This window comes from Colobus angolensis, unplaced genomic scaffold (assembly GCF_000951035.1).
Source record: "Colobus angolensis palliatus isolate OR3802 unplaced genomic scaffold, Cang.pa_1.0 Scaffold3, whole genome shotgun sequence".
NCBI classification, from domain to species: Eukaryota; Metazoa; Chordata; class Mammalia; order Primates; family Cercopithecidae; genus Colobus; species Colobus angolensis.
The window spans coordinates 1,588,345-1,607,216 of NW_012116265.1; the positions used below are offsets into that span (position 1 = coordinate 1,588,345).

Consider the following 18,872-nt stretch of genomic DNA (forward strand, 5'->3'; position numbering starts at 1 on the left):
TTTTTTGTTTTTTGTTTTTTGAGACAGCATTTTCCCTCTTGTTGCCCAAGCTGGAGTGCAGTGGCGCAATCTTGGCTTGCTGCAACCTCCACCTCTTCGATTCAAGTGATTCTTCTGCCTCAGCCTCCCAAGTAGCTGGAATTACAGGCATGCGCCACCACACCCCTCTAATTTTTTGTATTTAGTAGAGATGGAATTTCACCATGTTAGGAGGCTGGTTTTGAACTCCTGACCTCAGGTGATGCACCTGCCTCAGCCTCCCAAAGTGCTGGGATTACAGGAGTGAGCCACTGTGCCCAGCCTAAGCCTTGTCTTTCCTGATGCAAGAGACTCTTTCTCCTCTGACCACTGTTACTTGAAATAGAAGTGGAGATAATTGTTGGCCCATCCCAGTATTTTCAGAGTGTAGTATGTGCACACGAGGGTCCTTGCATATTAGATGGTACACCTGCAGATAAACACTTTTTATTTTAATAGTATATATTTATTTTTACTGTTACCTTCTATTTATGCTAATTTTCACTTGCTGTGGTCATGTAAGATTTTAAAAATACATTTATTTGTGCTTCAAATATGGGTTTATTTAAAGAAAGAGTATGTGCAAATGATCGTACAGGTTTGTTTTAGTCTGTTCTCTGTTGCTTATACCTAAATACCTAAAACTGGGTAATTTATAAAGAAGAGGAATTTATTTCTTACAATTGTGGAAGCTGAGAAGTCCAAGGTTGAGGGTCTCCATCTGTTGAGGGCCTTCTTGCTGGTGGGGGCTCTCTGCAGAGTTCTGAAGTATGGAAGCCATAACATGGTGAGGGGGCTGGGCTGCTAGCTCAGGTCTCTCTTCCTCCTCTTAGAAAGCCACCAGTTTCATTTCCAAGATAACCCATTAACCCATTAATCTGTGAGTAGGTTAATCCATTCATGCGAGTACAGCCCTCAGGATCCAATCACCTCTTAAAGGCCCCACCACTCAATATTGCAACACTGGGGATTAAGTTTCAACATGAGTTTTGGAGGGACATTCAAACTATAGCAAGGTTTTTGTAGATATGGTCAAAATCATGATGGTGGTATTTGCAAGGCTGATGTTTAGGTGATACTGGTTACTTTGATTCACTTCAGCCAACTTTTAAAGGTACCTTCCCACGATGAGTTGGGACCGCCCCAGGTGTGTAGGAGCAGATGCTGGTGAAGTGTGTTTGGGAGTGCTTCCTCCACGCCTGGTGCCAAGTTCTGCTTAAATATGCACCGGACACAATGCAGTTTGGTTGGGGGGCACTAATGCTTGTCGTTTCTGTGCCTTCCAGATATCGATGAATGCCGGACCATCCCCGAGGCCTGCCGAGGAGACATGATGTGTGTTAACCAAAATGGCGGGTATTTATGCATTCCCCGAACAAACCCCGTGTACCGAGGGCCCTACTCGAACCCCTATTCGACCCCCTACTCAGGTCCGTACCCAGCAGCTGCCCCACCGCTCTCAGCTCCAAACTATCCCACGATCTCCAGGCCTCTCATATGCCGCTTTGGATACCAGATGGATGAAGGCAACCAATGTGTGGGTGAGTAGCCCAGCCTTTTGTTCTTCTCTGCCCTGCTTTGGGGAAGACATCCTCTGTATCTGGCATGCTCACCCCAAATGGGTTGTTAGTTGCCATTCAATGCACCAGTGAAACAATGACTTACTTTCTGCATACTTATTTCACTCCTAGCAGCCTGTATCTCTGGGTTCCTGCCCAACTAGGGAGGTTATTTTGCTGTTTTGTTCACAGTTCTCCAGAAAACCAATTTTTTTCTTTATTTTATTTTCGTCGATCTACCTATCTATATCTATCTATCACTCATCTATATATTTAAAGACCAAGGTAATGTTTTCTCAATTAAATAACAAATACATCTGGTCAGACTTACTACAGTAAGTAAATCTCAGAGGAAGATCTAGAAAGGACCAAAGCTCTGTCCTCAGCCCCCAGACCCTTGATTGGAACATGTGCTTCTGCAATAGAAGAAGCCTTGAAGGGCACGGCCAACTGTTCTGGAAAGAAAGCAGGTTACTTGGGTTGGAACTAATGTGCTTTTGGCCAAAAGGAGCCTCACTGATAGGAACTCATAGCAAGAATGGAACTCTGGGAAGAAACAGGCACAAAGGAATTGGCAAGGGGCATGACCAGTGCCCAAGAGAGCTTTAGGTTCTGGGCCAGCATGGCCTTGGAGGAGAGTTACCTAGGATCCTCCCTGGTCTTTAGCTGTGGTTAGACCAAAATTTTGCAACTGTCTCCAGCTCTGGAAGATGGTGTATAGAGTGAACGCTCTAAACTTTTTGATCATGCATCCCATCTGCAAAATCTTTTTGAGTCTGGATCCCCACCATATGGATTTTTATAAATTACATACGTACCCTGTCATACTAATATGGATTGCAGGATATAAACTTCACATAAGAAATATGAAATTTAAAAGGATGAGATAAAAAATAAATATGAAACTGGGAGTGGTGGCACGTGCCTGTCGTCTCAGCTACTCAGCAGGGTGAAGGGGGAGATCACCTGAGCCCAGGGGTTCAAGGCTGTAGTGCGCTATGATTGCGCCTGTGAATAGTCACTGCATTCCAGCCTGGGCAACATGGCAGGACCTTGTCTCTTAAGAAAATATATATATGAATTGAAATTTTAATATTTTTTCCTCTACCCCAAAAGTTTGGGAGACTATTGGTCTAGCAAGATTTTTCTTTGTCCTATTTCAGGGCTCTGGAGTGTTGAGCTGTAACCCACTATTAGGGGAGCTGTGTTTGTTAATTTAAAGTGTCTTCTATATGCGTATGTGAAGGAGCGTGCATTCTCATTCGAATGCATGTGAATAATATGCAGACAAGTGTCTTCAGAGCTACCAGGAAACGCTGGATATGCTTGAACCCAAACTTCTACATTTTCACTGGTGTCAAGGGATGTGGTCTCTGTGTGTGTTGAGGTGAGGGGAAGAGAGGGAGCTGGTTACTGTTTACCTTAAATATTGATGAGTGTGCAAAGGGAATGAGCACGGGGTCCAGTCAAGCCAGCTTTGGTGGAGAAGATGGTAACATGCTTCCTTATAACCAGCATCAGGAGGAAAAACCTTTGTAACTGGAAGGGACTTGTTTTTTTTTTCTTTTTTAACCAATCTTTAACTTCAACCTCTTCGTGTTGTAGACAGGAGAGTGTGGACTCCCACCAGTTTGGTAATTACAGAGGTAGGATGCCAGTCCAGCTCTCTTAACTTCTCCCCTGTCTGCAATCTCCTAACTATAGGAAATGACCTCTCCTAGCTGGTAGAAAAGAAATGATCCCAAAAGAAAATGCAGAGATAGAGAGGTGGAAGGTGCTGCTCTTCCAGGATGTCACATGGGGGCTGGATAAGCCAAGTGATCAGCCCTTAAATGTCTTGAGGAAGAGGGTGTAATGACTCTTTGGAGGCACTCTGCGGTTTTGGCAGGGGCCTTGGGTGGTGGTGGTGCAGACAGCTCTAGCTGATGCCTTGGGCAAGCTCAGCGGCCTCTTTTGCAGAACAGCTGTGGGTTTCTCCAAAGTGTCTCCCTCCTTCCCCTAGACCTCCTTCCAGGGTCCCACTGCCCTTACAATGAGGACATGGCTGGGAAAGCTATTCCTCTCCTGGTCCCTCTGACGTCATGCTATTTATGGCTCTGAACCTGTCACACGGGAGATGCGGAACTTTCATAATGGCCCTTTTGTAAGGAGAATACAATCTAGGAGCCCTAGTGAGGACTGGCACCAGGCCCATCCATTTCCAAAAAGTTCAGCATTATGCATTCATAAGTCCTGAGTTCTTTCTAACTTCCCTTCACCCCACCCCATGGTTTCCTGGTTTTACAGAAGGCTTTCAAATGGCCCTCACTGAGGTCCCTCTGCGTATTGTAAAGAGCTGGCATTGTGGGGGTGGGGGGAAGTAAGAGAAGGGATGGGGAAGGGAAGCTCTTTCTACCTACTGCTCCTTCCAAGAACTGGGATGGAAGAGAGGTGGGCCTGGGAGCAGGTGGAAGGGAAGCAAGGCACTGTGGTGGAAGGTGGGAAGGAAGGAGACAAGATGGGGAAATCATTGAGAAAAGACAAGGAGGTGAGTGTGGAGGTGTCACTGCCCAGAGAATGTGGGTGTTTTCCAGAGCACAGCTGTGATCCTGTGGCGGAGGCATTGCATGAGCAGTGGGTAAGTCAGGGAGACTTGGGAAATATTTCTGAAACTTGAACACTCTAGGAGAGGAGGCCAACATCTCCAAAGGTGTCTTCTCCTCTTCATCAAAATAAAAGTAGTGATCAACAGTAACACCCGCAGCAGCAGTGCTAATAAAATCAAACACTTGGATAGTACTTGTGTGCTAGAACCTTTACAATAATTAATACATTTGATCCTCACAACCACCTACAAGGTAAAACTATTATCAATCCTATTGCACCCATGAGGAAACTGAAGAAGAGAAGCTAAGAAACCTGTTCAGAGTCACACAGCAAGTGAGGGGCTGAGCCACAATTTGAACGATTCAAGCTTTGAATGAGAAAACAGGCTTAGTGAGGTATAGATTTGTTCAAGGGTGCTCAGAGTCAGTGCTGAAGTCAGGATTAAAAACAAGGTCCTTCTCTTGCTCTTTTTGTTTTCTGAGACAGGGTCTGGCTCTGTCACACAGGCTGTAGTACATTGGCACAATCACTGCAACCTCTGCCTCCTGGGCTCAAAGCAGTCATCCCATTTCAGCCTCCCCAGTCGCTGGGATTACAGGCGTGTGCCACCATGCTCCTCAATCACTGCAGCCTCTACCTCCTGGGCTCAAGTGATGCTCTCATTTCAGCTTCCCAAGTAGCTGGGACTATAGGCTCATGCCACCATGCCTGGCTTATTTTTGTATTGTTTTGGTAGAGACAGGGTTTTGCCATGTTGCCCAGGCTGGTCTCGAATTCCTGAGCTCAAGCAATCCTTATGCCTCAGCCTCCCACAATGCTGGGATTACAGGTGTGAGCCATGGCACCCAGCTCTCTGTCTCTCTTTTTCTTAATGAAACTTTTTGCTCTGTAAAATTTTGAACCTAATCAAAAGTAGAAAGAATGTAGTGAGCACCTACCTACTTATCACCCAACTTCTGTAGTTATCAGCACAGGCACAATCTCCTTTCTTCTTTACACTCTACTCAGTGCATTAATTTAAAGCAAATCTCAGACATCATATAATTTCATCCTTAAAGACTTCAGAATTATCTCTAAGAGATAAAGAAATTATTTACAAAAACAAATTTAAGGCCAGTTATGGTGGCTCACGCCTGTAATCTCAGCACTTTGGGAGGCCAAGGTGGGCGGATCACCTGAGGTCAGGAGCTCGAGACCAGCCTGGCCAGCATGGTGAAACCCCGTCTCTACCAAAAATACAAAAATTAGTTGGGTGTGGTGGTGCACGCCTGTAATCCCAGCTACTGGGGAGGCTGAGGCAGTAGAATGGCATGAACCCAGAAGGTGGAGATTGCAGTGAACTGAGCTTGCACCACTGCACTCCAGCCTGGGCGACAGAGCGAGACTCCAGCTCAAAAAAATAAAAAAATAAAGAAAACCTCCAAAAAATACAACACCATTATCAAACCTACAGAAGTAAATAATAATCTTTTTATCATTAAATATCCAGGTAGCATTCAAATCTCTCTGATTGTCTCATAAATACCTTGCAATTTCATCACAAATGGCCAGAACAATCTCTGCAGTCCCTGGAATAGCATGGCTCTAGCAAAAAAGCCTGCTTTCTCAGCCATGAAACATTTCACTAACATTAGTTATTAGAGTCCCTACATTTGCCACTGAGTCAAGTTGGTTAGCAAAGCCAGAACTTGGAATGTCCACCCAGAGGGATGACAAGCTGAGCCCCAAAGGGGCCATGCGTACGAAACCATCTCAGCAGCCTGTTGTCTGTTGGTTTGTTGGAATCAGACCCGTGCAAGCTCTGCAAACTGCATTGGTTGACAAGTCTCTTAAATGTCTTTTAGTCTTTACTGTTTCCCTGGCCACTTATTTACTGAAGAGGCCGAGCCGCTTGTTCTGTAGAATTTCATACGTTTGGGAGGTAACTGATTGCACTCTTGTGGGGGAGCGGGTTATCTTATTCCTTCGTCCGCTATATTTTCTTGTAAGCTGCTAATAGAGCTTGATCCAATCAATAGACTTGATCCAATTCAGGTTAAATTTTTGGGCAGGCTATTTTGTAGGTAGTGTCTTTGATCTTTTGCCCTCTTCATGCACTGATTTCTTCTCATAAAGTGTAAGACAGTCTGCCTTGGGAGGCAAATGAGCATCCCTTTCACTGCAGTTTACTTTTTCTAGGATTTGGACCCACTTCCAAGGAATCACCCTCATCCCTTGGTGCCGCATGAGGCCGTGCCTATTTCCACAGGCTGGGCGGGGCCGGGCTCAGCACCTGGGTGGCCAGTCCCTCAGAGCTTCCTCCTCAATTTCTCTGTTTTTGGTTCCACTTTGGAGGTGACTAGACCCTGCCCTTCTGGAACAATGTTTGGCCGTAGGTTTGAGTCCACAGGCCCCTAGATGTAAAGCTGGATCACTTGGGACACTTCTGCAGACAGAGGGAACAGTGACCTAGGAATTACAGTCCATGAGCCAAGTAAGTTTTGTGTTGTTCAGAAAACTGGCATCTTGGCATGACAGTGATGGGACTCATGGTTCATTAGAGTGTGTCACCCAGATCCTGGACCCTTGGGAGATCTGGTGACCAGATTCTCAGGGGAGGGAGAGCCAGACAAACATGGTTAAGTGGTAAGCAGGGAGGGGCTGCTGGAGGAGAGCCTCACCCAACAGCTCACAATCAAGACACAGAGGCCAAATCAAATGCATACATAGAGTTCTGAGCTGGTCACATAAACATCCCAGAGAAGGATGGTGTGGGGCTGAAGATGGTGCGGAACTGAAGCCTCAGGGAGTGGGGTGAGCTGGTGCCAAGTGGCTGGGGCACCCAAGATGTGGACTCCCATTCAGGAACCTTCCTCTCATGACACTCTGCGTCTGAGATCAGGTCGCTGAATGTGGCCGCCACTTAACTCTGTCAGTTATTCCCTTGGGGGCTCAACTTGTCATCTCTCTGGGTGGACATTCAAAATTCTAGCTTTGCTAACCAGCTTGGCTCAGTGGCAAATGTAGGGACTCCATCAGTAACTCATGTTTGTGAAATTTTTTGCAGCTGAGAAAGCAGCCTTTTACTAGAGCCCTCCACTCAGGGACTGCAGGAATTCTGGCCATTTGTGAAATTACAAGCAGTATCTTGATTCTCTCTTCTAGTCCAGGATTTTTGTTATTGTTGTTGATCAGGGCCCCCAAGCAGGCAGAGAGTAACACATGGGATCCTTTTGGAAGTTGGGTGGTGTTGGTCTGAGGCTTTCTCTTGAGTTATTTTTCCTGAAAGCCAGCCAGTATTTCTTCAGTCAGCCAACGTGTACAGAGTGCCTTCTTGGTGCCAGGCCCTGGCCTAGGCACTGAGGGGGATGTGGAGTTGTGCACGGCCATGGAGCTGTCTCTAGACTTTGTGGATAAGGGAGGGAGAATAGACACAACACAAGCAGATGAAATTCAAGACGGCCTCTGATGAATTCCTGAGATGGTACAAAGAGAAGGCAGAGATAAGAAGGCTTCTGGGGTGGAGGGGGCTGGAACTTGGAAGTCAGACAGGCTTTGAGTCTCACCTTGGTTTGGCCACTTCCTACCTGTGAGAACGGGGGGTTGGTTTCCTCATCTGTAAAATGGATATAACAACGCCTGTCTCATAGATAACATGTGCAAACACCTTGCCTGGTGTTTACGCAGAGTATCCCGCAGTAAATGTTAATTGGGAAAGATTCATGAAGAGGCTACTAGGGTCTTGAGATGATAACCCATGGGAAAATTCACAGAGTCTGAAAATGCATCGCATGTCTAATTCTTCAAAACCTTTAAAATGACCTAAAACTGAACCCAGTACACATTTAGCTTGCAGGCCTTGAAGAACTTTGCCCAGCTAAGCCTGATGTGGCTTCACTTAGAATCTGCTTGGAAACGGCAGCAGAGCCTGGGATTATTTAACTTGTGAGACAGAAAAGTGGGAAGTGGGAACAAATGTGGCATAAAGGCCGGGGGCAAGTAGAAACCTCAGCCCCTAATGTTGGCAGGACTGTGGTTAACAAAAACTAAGGAGGAGAAGGCAACCACCACTCCAACAGACTTTTCTTATTTTTTATACAGGCCTCTGGCTTGGGCTGTAACTTGAAACTCAGTCCTCAGGCTGAGACCAGAAGGAAAATGCGTGAAACCAAGATCTGGAGGAAAATGGGTGAAACCCTGAAACTGATTCTTTAGCTGCTGAGGGCATTGGGACTACGCAGGCCCAGAGAGGAAATGGGACCTGCATTGAGCGGGGGTTCTGCAGCTGGGTTTGCTTAGATGTCTTTGTGAATTGGCCCCAGCAGGCTTGTTCACGGGCATGGCCTCCCCAGGTTTCCCACCTTGCTGCAAGTCTTTCCTTATCATTGCTGGGATGATGGAAAGTGGCTTCACTTCTCTAAACCTCAGATTTGCCTCCTGTAAACAGGGATAACAGTACCAACTGCCACAGGAAATTTGGAGAATTAAGTGAGATAATGCACGCAAGTTGTCTAACATCGAGGCTGCCTTATCCTAGGGGCTTCGTAAGTTAGTTACTGTAATTATTGTTTTCATTACTTCAAATCTCATCATTCCATGATGACTTCTCCTGCTCCAAACCCTTAGTCCTGTTATTCTATTATTTTTTATTCTTTCCTCTGGGAATTAGATTTAATAGTGTGTGTCTTTTAGGGGGTTGAAAGTTGAATTTTTGCCAGTTTTCATCAGTAGGAGTTGGGGTTAACTTGTGCTTCCAGGGAGACCCAAACACAGACAGGACCCCAGGAAGTTGTCCAGGACAGCTGTTCCCAAAAGTTACTGTGCCCATGAATGACCTGGGGAAAATGCAGTTCTGACTCAAGAGGTCTGGGCTGGGTCCCGAGCGTCTGCATTTTCTTAGAAGCCCCCAGGTAATGCCACACTGCTGGTCCAGTTAGAAAGGCCCTAGTTCATCTATCTATTTTTCAACAGAACTGTATTTAAAGAAAGGTAGAAGGTTTATTTTTTTCATGCAATTTATGTATTCTTTGAATTTGTTAGAAGAATGTATTACTTATTTAAAAACAAAACACAAACTGGAAAGAAATGATTTTAAGGCCTAGATTGAGGTAGCATGCTGTAGTGGTAAAGGGATGAGATGAGACATGAGTAAGAATTGGATTTTGATCCCAGATTTGCTACTTATTAGCTGTGTGGCATTTAGAAAGCCACTTGGCCTCTCTGGCCTAAGTTTTATTATCTGTAAAAAGAAAGGATGGTGTTATACTAAGGGTCGTAATCTGGGGTCTGTGGCTAGAAATCAAGGGATCTATCGTTATATTTTTCCCCACTAACTTTGAATTGAGATTTAGCATTACTGTCCATTGTAGGCAACAGGTCACAGGACTATTAGCAGTACCTGGGATGGTATTAACAAGAGAATCAGATATTTACATATCACATTATAGCCATGGCAGTTATTTTGACATACTTGGAAATATTTTGGAATATTTTGAAACCTTATCTATGCTTATCACTTCAAAATTGTAGAAGATACTAGGTCTGCTTAATTTTGTTTTTTAATCCACTGATAAAGAAGTATCTATATTACTGTATCGTGTGTGTGTGTGTGTGTGTGTGTGTGTGTGTGTGTGTGTGTGTGTATGTGTGTGTGTGTGTGTTTTGAGACAGGGCCTCTTGCTCTGTCATCCAAGCTGGATGGATTACAGTGGCATGATCTCCGCTCACTGCATCCTCAACCTCCCAGAAATAAGTGACCCTCCCATCTCAGCCTCCTGAGTAGCTGGGACTACCAGTACATGCCACCATGCCCAGCTAATTTTTGTATCTTTTGTAGATACGGGGTCTTGCTATGTTGTCCAGGCTAGTCTCTAACTCCTGGGCTCAAGCGATCCTCCTTCCTTGGCCTCCCAAAGTGCTGGGATTACAGGTGTGAGCTGCCATGCCCAGCCATACATTTGTTTTTTAAATATTTTGATAGCTGCCTTTCAATGCAATTGTTTTCTTTCATAATCCTCTGAGTTTTATTTTATGCAATTTAAAGCATTATTCTGAGAAGAGAGTCCACGGGCTTTAGCAGTCTGCCAAACAGGTTCAAGGCACACACACAAAAGTTCAAATTCCCTGGTTCTGATGATTTCTCAGGTTTCCTGCAACTCAAGAATGTTCTACTATTCTAAATCTTCCCAATCTTTAGGAAACATAGTTTTTTGCGTTAACCCTTTCCCACCTGGATTTCCCAGGTGATGGGGCTCTTCTCTGTTGCGTGTATTTCAACAGCACATGTGCCTACTGACACCTGCCGGGACCCTACCAAGTCTCCGTTTGTGAGGAAGTCCCTCCCACCCCCAGTGGTAGCTGGCTTTGGTTACTGGCACTGGTCTGGTGAGGTTCGCTGCACTGGCTGGCCTCACATTCTGGGTGGGGTCCCACTGGTGGGCCATGCCCAGCCCTTGGTGCCTTTGTGTAGTAGGTCACTTCCCCAGTGTCTAGTGTGGCAGTCTTTTCATTGACCTACAAGTTTTTCTTGGCTCTCATCTTATGTTCCTTGGTCATGTTTCTTTTATTTCTACTCCACTCTGGAATGAGCCAGTTGTGTGCAAAAAGCAAGTGGTGTTGCAGAGGATGGATGAAGTGTGGACTTTTTAATGGCAGGACCATTCAGCTCTGGTCTGGCAAAAGTGGCTGCATTACCAAGTCTCCAGAGAGCGCTGCCTGGAGGGCAGGAGGTTGAAGTTACCTTCAAGGTTGCAAATAGCCTCGAATGCCAGGGCCAGAGCTGGGCCGACTGTTTAGCACATGTCTTTTAAATTAGTCGGAGGTGCATGTTACGATGCTCCTTAGAGAAGCATCTAAACCTCAGATTTTAGTGCTTGTTAGCTGCTTATCTCAGATGGGGAGGTTTGGGGAAGGAGCATTAGTTGGGGAGGGAGAAGAAGAGGGACCTCCTTTCAATTCGTGATCATGTCTTGACACTTCTCCCGCTCTGTCTCCACTCTGACCTCACTCAGGCCACAGAGGCAGCTTTTGAGCCTTTCTCTGGGGTCCTCTTAGACACTGGGAGTGCTGAAGAGCTACCTGGGTACCTTCATTCTCCTATCCACTGGGCTGCCATCCTCTGTGGACACACGTACCACACAGGCCACGTGGTGCCCAGGCCTGGCAGGTTGGGACTGGGGAAGTGCTGGTGAGCTGGGCTGACCCCTCGTCAGAGAGACCCACGAGCAGCCAGCCCTGGGCCTTGAGCATGGAGGCAGAGAGGCCAGGGCTTCCCAGCAGCCCCAGGTATGTGCACAGAGGGCAGGCAGGTGCCCACAGGCTCTCGTCTTTCAGAATGGAGGACATGGCTGTCAGGGGTTCAGGGAAGTGGGTGGGGTGCCTGGCAGGGGGATTCCTGAGACAAAGGCACAGTGCCAGCCTCCACTGTTTACCCACAGCATCTGGCAGAGTGGGGCTCTCGTGGAGTGATTTTTGAATGAATGAATGGCAGGAAGGAAGAGTGCGGGTGCTGCTGAACCCAGGCTAGCCAGAGGGGAGCGCCACTGTTTTCCTCACTCAGTCTCCCAGCACTCACCTCCAGCGCACCCCCTGCTGACTCCGCCCACTGTACTGGGTGTCAAGTGGAGACTAAGGTGACCAAGAGTCTCCTTGTTCCTTGAGTGCCCTGTGGGCCAGGGCCATGGGCACTGTGGCTGTCCTGCACCCAGCAAGATGCTGGGCACCATGGGCGCTCCGTGAATGTTGGATGCAGTCTAATGTACAGCAGCACTGATGGGCTAATGGAAAAAGATGCCCGTGAAGAACCTTCCAGTCAGATTAATTTGCAGATAAACCCACGTCCTCTGTCCCCTTCCCTAAGGGGAAGCTCTGTGGGAGGCTGTGCCCTTCGTACCTTGAAGCCACAGCTTTGTTCTCCTGCCATGGGAGAGACTGGCTCCCAGGGCTTCACCACCAGCCAGCACTAGCTCTTTGCACAACTCCAGAGGGCACTGCTCAGTTGTATTACATGTCACTGGCACCCCCTGGAGCCCAACAACCATCCCGAGGCTCCTGTTTGTCTTGGAAACAGAGGAGCATGCTTGGGGAAGGGTCTCTAGGCCATCTCCTTGGGGGCTGGCAGGGAAAGGACATTCACAGGATTCCTTCCCTCCAGAGGGCCTCAGACAACAGACTAGATGTCAAGGACTGACCGCCTGTTCCCCTCCAGCTTGTCGGAGCCGGGCCAGAGGGGAGATGGGGACAGCCAGTGCTGGGCCCTGCTGCAGGCAGCCAGCATCCACAGACTCTGGGGCCGGCGGGTATGTTGGGGCCGGGGAAGCAGAATACTTGGGGTCTTGTCAGTGCTGTCTGACTTTCTTTCAAACTAAAACATTTGTGGAAATCCAGCCAGAGTTGATTTATGAGCTCTACATATTTCACAGGTCTTAACATGTCCCCCAGGAATCAGTGAGGTCAGACAGAACAGACTTTGCATCCGGAATCAGTACGAAATTGGCATCTTCAACAGTTTCCATGGGAGGGGGGGTTAAGAATTGGAGGGAGATTATATGAAACAATGCAAAGACACAAAAAACCCTGACTCTGCTTCATTCTGTTAGGGAAAAAGACGGGTCATCTGTTTTCTGCATCTGAGCTGAGTGAGGGGTGGCCTTCTCCGCGGGGACAGGGATGAAGTATGATGGGACAGGACTGCTGGGGCAACTGAGAGCTCAGAGTGGACTCAGGGGTGACCACAGCACCCTGTACTTATCCTCCAGCTCACGCTCCATAGCTGTGATAAATAGACATTTGCAATTATTTGTTTAACATCTCCCCACCCAACAGAGCTTTCTGTCTTATTCACCATTGTATTTTTTTTTCTTTTTATTTTTCTCTTGTGTAGCGGTGCTATCTTGGCTCACTGCAACCCCCATCTCCCGGGTTCAAGCAATCCTCATGCCTCAGCCTCCCGAGTAACTGGGACTACAGGCGCGTGCTACCATGCCCAGCTAATTTTTGTATTGTAGTAGAGGCAGAGTTTCACCGTGTTGGCCAGGCTGGTCTCAAACTCCTGAGCTCAGGCAATCTGCCCACCTCTGCCTCCCAAAGTGTTAGGATTATAGGCATGAGCCACCGCACCTGGTCTCACCACTGTATTTTTCTAGTGCCTGATAAATATTTGTTAAATGAGCAGAAAAGCTACATGAGTGAATTGTATATGTGGGATTCAAATGAGAAAGAGATATGAATTATATATTAGTTTCTACATAGGTTAACTTATGACTATTGATGGAATTCATTTATCCATTTACTATTATGTGTTGAGGTCTGAGCTGTGCATGTAAAGATTAACCCATTTAAGCCTGATGTTGCAATTTTAAAAATTTTTGCAATCAGACTTTGGTGATGACCTTGAACAGGAGGATGTAAATAACTCCCAGACACTTAGCGTTCCAATAATGGAACACTAGGGATAATTTATCAGACATCATCACCCCCTGGTGAGTTCACAGCCTCTTGGCAGGAGTCAGGTGGGTTGGCAGGAAATATGAAACCCAAATAATTATATGTAGCCCAGTGAAATAGGATGGTAACACGCGTAGGGATGGGACACTTTGTTGGCTCTGGCTGGAGTGGTCACAGAAGCTTTCCTACGGACAGGTGTTGCACATCTGTGTGTCCGTTTGATTAAACAGATATTGACTGATGACTTCTCTGTGTCAGACACTGACAAGGGCTAGGAAGGTCTAAGGATGAATGAGACGCTGTCCCTGCCCTCAGGATCTCTCTGCTGAGTGGGTGTGAGTGGGGGTTTGGGAGGGAGTATACATAACTCATCAGATTCTCTTCATGAGCCAGTGTCCGATGTGACTGATGAGGGCAATATGTCCTGGGTGCTATGGGAGTGCCCACAAGGAAAGTGAATGTTTATGGTGGTCTTGAGCTAGTCTTTGCAGGATTGAATAGGATTTCCATGTCAGAGACGAGGAAGGGCATATTCAGGGTTAGGGAACAGCGTGGGCAGAGACGTGGAGGCAAGAAAGTTCACTGCATGGTGAGCAGCCTTGGTCATGAGTCAACCAGTCACCTGCACACTTGGGACACCCAGTGTGGCTGCAGCCTGGGCACAGGTTGTGGGCAGGGCAGGCATAGAATAAGAGATGAGGCTTATAAGGTTGGCACTCAAGGTTCCCCACCAGATTGTGGGGCCTCAAATGCCACGCAGTTGACTTGGGCTTTATTCTGTGAACGCTGGTTTTTGAGCAGGGGAGTGAAATGTTTACAAGCCTATTTGAAGATTTCTGCTTAGCCTTAGCACTGCCAGAAGCTCATTGGATGTTGTGCTCCAGTTCCTTCTCTTTCTGGGGCTCCAGTCCACAGCTGCATGAGAGGGGCTGGGCCATTATCTGTGAGGCTCCCTCCAGCCTTGACCATTCAGGATGCGAAGATGCTTCTGACAGCCAGGTGAAGGGTGGCTTCTGGAGACAGGCAGCTTTCAGAGATGGTATCTTCTCATTTGAGGCAGTGATTTTGCATGTAGTCTAAGCTATAGGGGCTAATTACTGGGTCACCTCGTAATTACATCACCTCCATGTTCTCAGGGTCCTGATCAAAGTCTCCTTTAAGCTTGAAACAGAGATGAGCCCTTTGCCAAGACCCCTGAAAAAGGGCATCAGTGGATGGATGAAATTGGCTCTCACTGTGATGATGGGACCTGGTCTCATCCTGTGAGAAAACTGATACTGACTTTATAACCCCTGGGGGAAGTCTGCAAGCAGCTGGAGCAAAACACAAGCTCCTTAGGAAGCCAAGAATCCTCCCAGATTGACCAACAAGGTAGAGATGTAAGCGATCCCACTGTCAGACATCTCTGCAAAATCCCACCTCAGACCTCCTCAACAGATCCTTTTTCCAGGATTGTCTCCATCTCATTTCTCTCCAGAGAGCAGACAGTGGCTGGGGGCCAGGTGGCACTGGCCTGTGGTCTGTTGTGGCCTCCACTTTGCCCCGTGGAGGGTGTGTCCTGTGGTTACTGCCATGAGTCCTTTCATTGTAGTAATTCCCACTGGAACACTGCCTCTCGCTCTTCCAAATGCTTTCGTGTCCACCAGCTCATGGAATTCTCAAAACAGCTCAGGGAGGAAGGCAGGCCCAGGAATGTTCTTCCCTTCATTTTATTTATTTATTTATTTATTTTTAAACTTTATTATTATTATTTGAGACAGAGTCTTGCTCTGTCACCCAGGCTGGAGTTCAGTGGTGTGATCTCAGTTCAGTGCAATTTCCGCCTCCTGGGTTCCAGCAATTCTCATGCCTCAGCCTCCTGAGTAACTGGGACTACAGGCATGTGCCACCACGCCCGGCTAATTTTTTAATTTTTAGTAGAGATGGGGTTTTGCCGTGTTGGCCATGTTTGAACTCCTGACCTCGGGTGATCCACCCGCTTTGGCCTCCCAAAGTGCTGGGATTACAGGCCACGGCACCTGTCCGCCCCTCCATGACTGTCCCACATCCCACAGTTCGCTTGTGATTTAGGCTGACCAGCATGTGGCCCTGCCAGCTTTAGGCCCTTTTAGGCCATCCCACAAGGTGCCCTGGTTGGTCATAGGCACCATGCCAGCTCCTTTCTCTTCTCCAAACATACCAGGCCCTTCCAGACCTCAGGGCCTTCGCACTTTCTCTTCCTTCTATTTGGAACTCTCTCCTGGCTCTTCACATTTTGGGCTCATTCTCCTCTTGGGCTTCAGCTCAGTTCAGATGGCACCCCTTAGAGTCCTACACAGGCCACCTTGTCTGAATTTACACCGCAGTTACTCCCAGTCACAGCCTTATCATTTTCCAGCACAGTCTTGAGCATGCATTAAATCCGCTACATGGCTTCAAACACAGATTGCTGCCCAGTTTCTGACTTTGGGGTCTGGGGTGGGGTGTGTTCTTCCGGGTCGTGCTGATGCTACTGGCCCGGGGGCTGCACTTTGGTGGCTTTTTGTGTATTTGTTTGTTGATTTTCCCATCCCTTCACTGTAAACTTCATGAGAGGAAGAAATGTTGCCTTGTTACCTGCTGCATCCCCACTGCCTGGCCCATAGTTGGTGCTTGCTAAGTACCTGTTAGCTGGCTACTGGCTGAGGGCTCAGTGGAACCTCTTGCTTCATAATCAATCATCTTGCACCTGAGAGGCAAGAAGGACCAGCATTGGCAGAGACTCCGCGAGCCACTTTGTCTCATCTCTTCTCTCCTTTACTACCTTTTTAACTTTTTCATACTTGAGCCTTTTCTAAGGGTTATTATTAATTTTGGGTAAAGATTACATGGATAATTTTTATAAAATCCCAGGTAACAGATTTTACTTTCTGGGTTCAGAATTCCAGCCAAGCCACGGGACATCTGGGTAAGAGAATTAAAATGTCATGACTGGCTTTCATAGAACACCTCTTAGAATTCCAAAAGTGGTACTTTCAGAGCCCTCTGTGTCTCAGGCCTACTAGCCTTTGGTGTCAGAAGAACAAAGTTGAAATTTTGCTAGATTGGAGTTGGGTTTTAACCATGAAATGTTATCTTCCCTGACAAAGAGGAGTTGCAGACCAGTTCTAATGATAGATCCCCTGAAGATATTGCTTTGGCCAAGGGAGTGCTGAGGATAGGCTTGGGCTGACCTGGTCCATACTTCCTCCTACCATCCGGGGTGGGGGCCACAGGAAAGGGAGTATGTGAGTTGGAGGCTTGCAGGGAGGAGGGTTGGCAACTCTTGGGTAAACCACCACAAGGCTGCAATGGACTGAAAATCCTGGAAACAGCTGATTCTGCCCAAGGGGGTTGAGGAAGTCTTCACCAAGAAGGGACATTTATAGTTTGGTTGAGAAATCTGGAGGATAGGTATGTGATATGACAGGATTTGTCCAAGATCACCTAGCAGGCCATTTGCAGTGCTGAATGAAGCCCAAAGTCTCTGGTTTCTTAATCCCCAAAAATCATAAGTTGTGGAAAGAGATCAGATTCAGCAACTGAATTACCTTGAGCAAGTCACTTCTCCATGGTTGGAGGATGGTTTTTAAGATTCATTTAGATAATTCATTCATTTCGTGACACTGGGGATAGAAAGTGACCAGTCCTCTTTGTAAATCATAGAGCCCTATTCTTTCCTTATTAAAGCTCAATAAATAGTGATACATTGAATGAATTTGACTGCTAGCATCATCTCCTTCCAAAGACAGAAAATATAGGGCAGGAGACCCTGGTACATTAGCAGGCAGACAAGCCACAAATGGGTTAATAAAATAGAAGGTCATCAAGACAACAGGAGATAGTGCAACTTGGCTTTTGACTCTGAGGAGGAGGGAAAGCTTGCCAGGATTGCATTCCAGCACAGCCTACTGACCGTGGGGAAGAGTGTGTGGGACTCCAAATTGAGCCCCGAGAGCCACATGCACACTAATAAGTTCTAGTCAACAAGAACTCTGAGACCAGACAGGGGAGGGGGAAGGACAAGGGAGTCTACTTCCCTCCGGAAGCTTGGGAGGTGCTCAGGGCCAGGGGGAAAGCCCACAGAATGTACTAGTTTGCTAAGGTGGCCATAACAGAGCACCACAGACTGGGCAGCTTAAACAACAGAAATGTATTGTCTCCTGGTTCTGCTCGCCAGAAGTGTGAGGTCACAGTGTCGGCACGGTTGGCTCCTTTTGAGGGCTGCAAGGGAAGGATCTGTTCCTTGTCTTTCTCGTTGGCTTATAGCTGGCCCTGTGTCTTTCCTTTCCTTTACTTGACTATGTCTTCCCTCTGTGGGTGTCTGTGTCTGAGTTTCCTCTTCTTAGGAGGACACTAGAGATTTTGGAGTAGGGCTTGCCATAACGGGCTCATTTTAACTGAATTACCTCTTTGAAGACCCTCTCCCCAATTGCAGTCACATTCTGAAGTACTGGGGGATAGGAATTGAATAAATGAATTTTGGAGGGACATGATTCACCCTATAACACATGACACAGCCCTCTTCCTCCAGCTGGGACCCTTTTGAGGTCAGAGAGCCCTGGTAATATCTTTCCTTCTTTCCTTTATTCCTTCCTTCCTTCCTTCCTTCCTTCCTTTTGAGACAGAGTCTTGCTCTGTCACCTAGGTTGGAGTTCAGTGGTACGATCTCGCTCACTGCAACCTTCACCTCCCAAGTTCACATGATTTTCCTGCCTCAGCCTCCCAAGTAGCTGGGATTACAGGTGCACGCCACCACGCCCAGCTCATTTTTGTATTTTTACTAGAGACGGGTTTCACCATTTTGGCCAGGCTGACCTTAAACTCCTGGGCTCAAGTGATCCACCCACCTCGGCCTCCCAAAGTGCTGGGATTACATGCATGAGCCACAGTGCCCAGCTGCCATTCTTTTTTCTTATCCTTAATGACCTTAATCTGTGATTTCTTCCCAGAGGCCTTCTTCAATCTTTACTGGTCTCATCTCAAGCCCATTGGAACCTCCCCTTCTTTGAGTTCCCAAAACACCGTGCTTGTGCCTCTGTTGGGACATTTCTCACCATCTACCTTAGACTTAGAAATGTGCTTGTGTCACTTACACATTAAAGCTTCATGTTCTGTTATCTTTATGTCTCTTTCATACCCCCATCTCCTGTCTTGCAGATAGAGCAGGGTTGATCATGTTTGTTGGCTTGTTGATAGGTCAGCTGTCCAAGAAAGTTGAGTAATAAGTGCTGGATAAACAGGAAGATGAGGTTGTTAGAACACAGCAACAGCAACATGCCTTTCCTT

General features: G+C 47.1%; 1 protein-coding gene across 3 annotated transcripts in view; it reads left to right on the forward strand.

Moving 5' to 3' along the window:
• Positions 1 to 18,872, forward strand: part of FBLN5 (fibulin 5) — a 78,923-nt gene that overhangs the window by 9,999 nt on the left and 50,052 nt on the right. For all 3 annotated transcript variants that reach the window (XM_011949403.1, XM_011949402.1, XM_011949401.1), the window contains one exon: positions 1,305 to 1,559. In XM_011949403.1, coding sequence (XP_011804793.1) covers positions 1,305 to 1,559 — 255 coding nt within the window. The remainder of the gene's footprint in view (positions 1 to 1,304; positions 1,560 to 18,872) is intronic.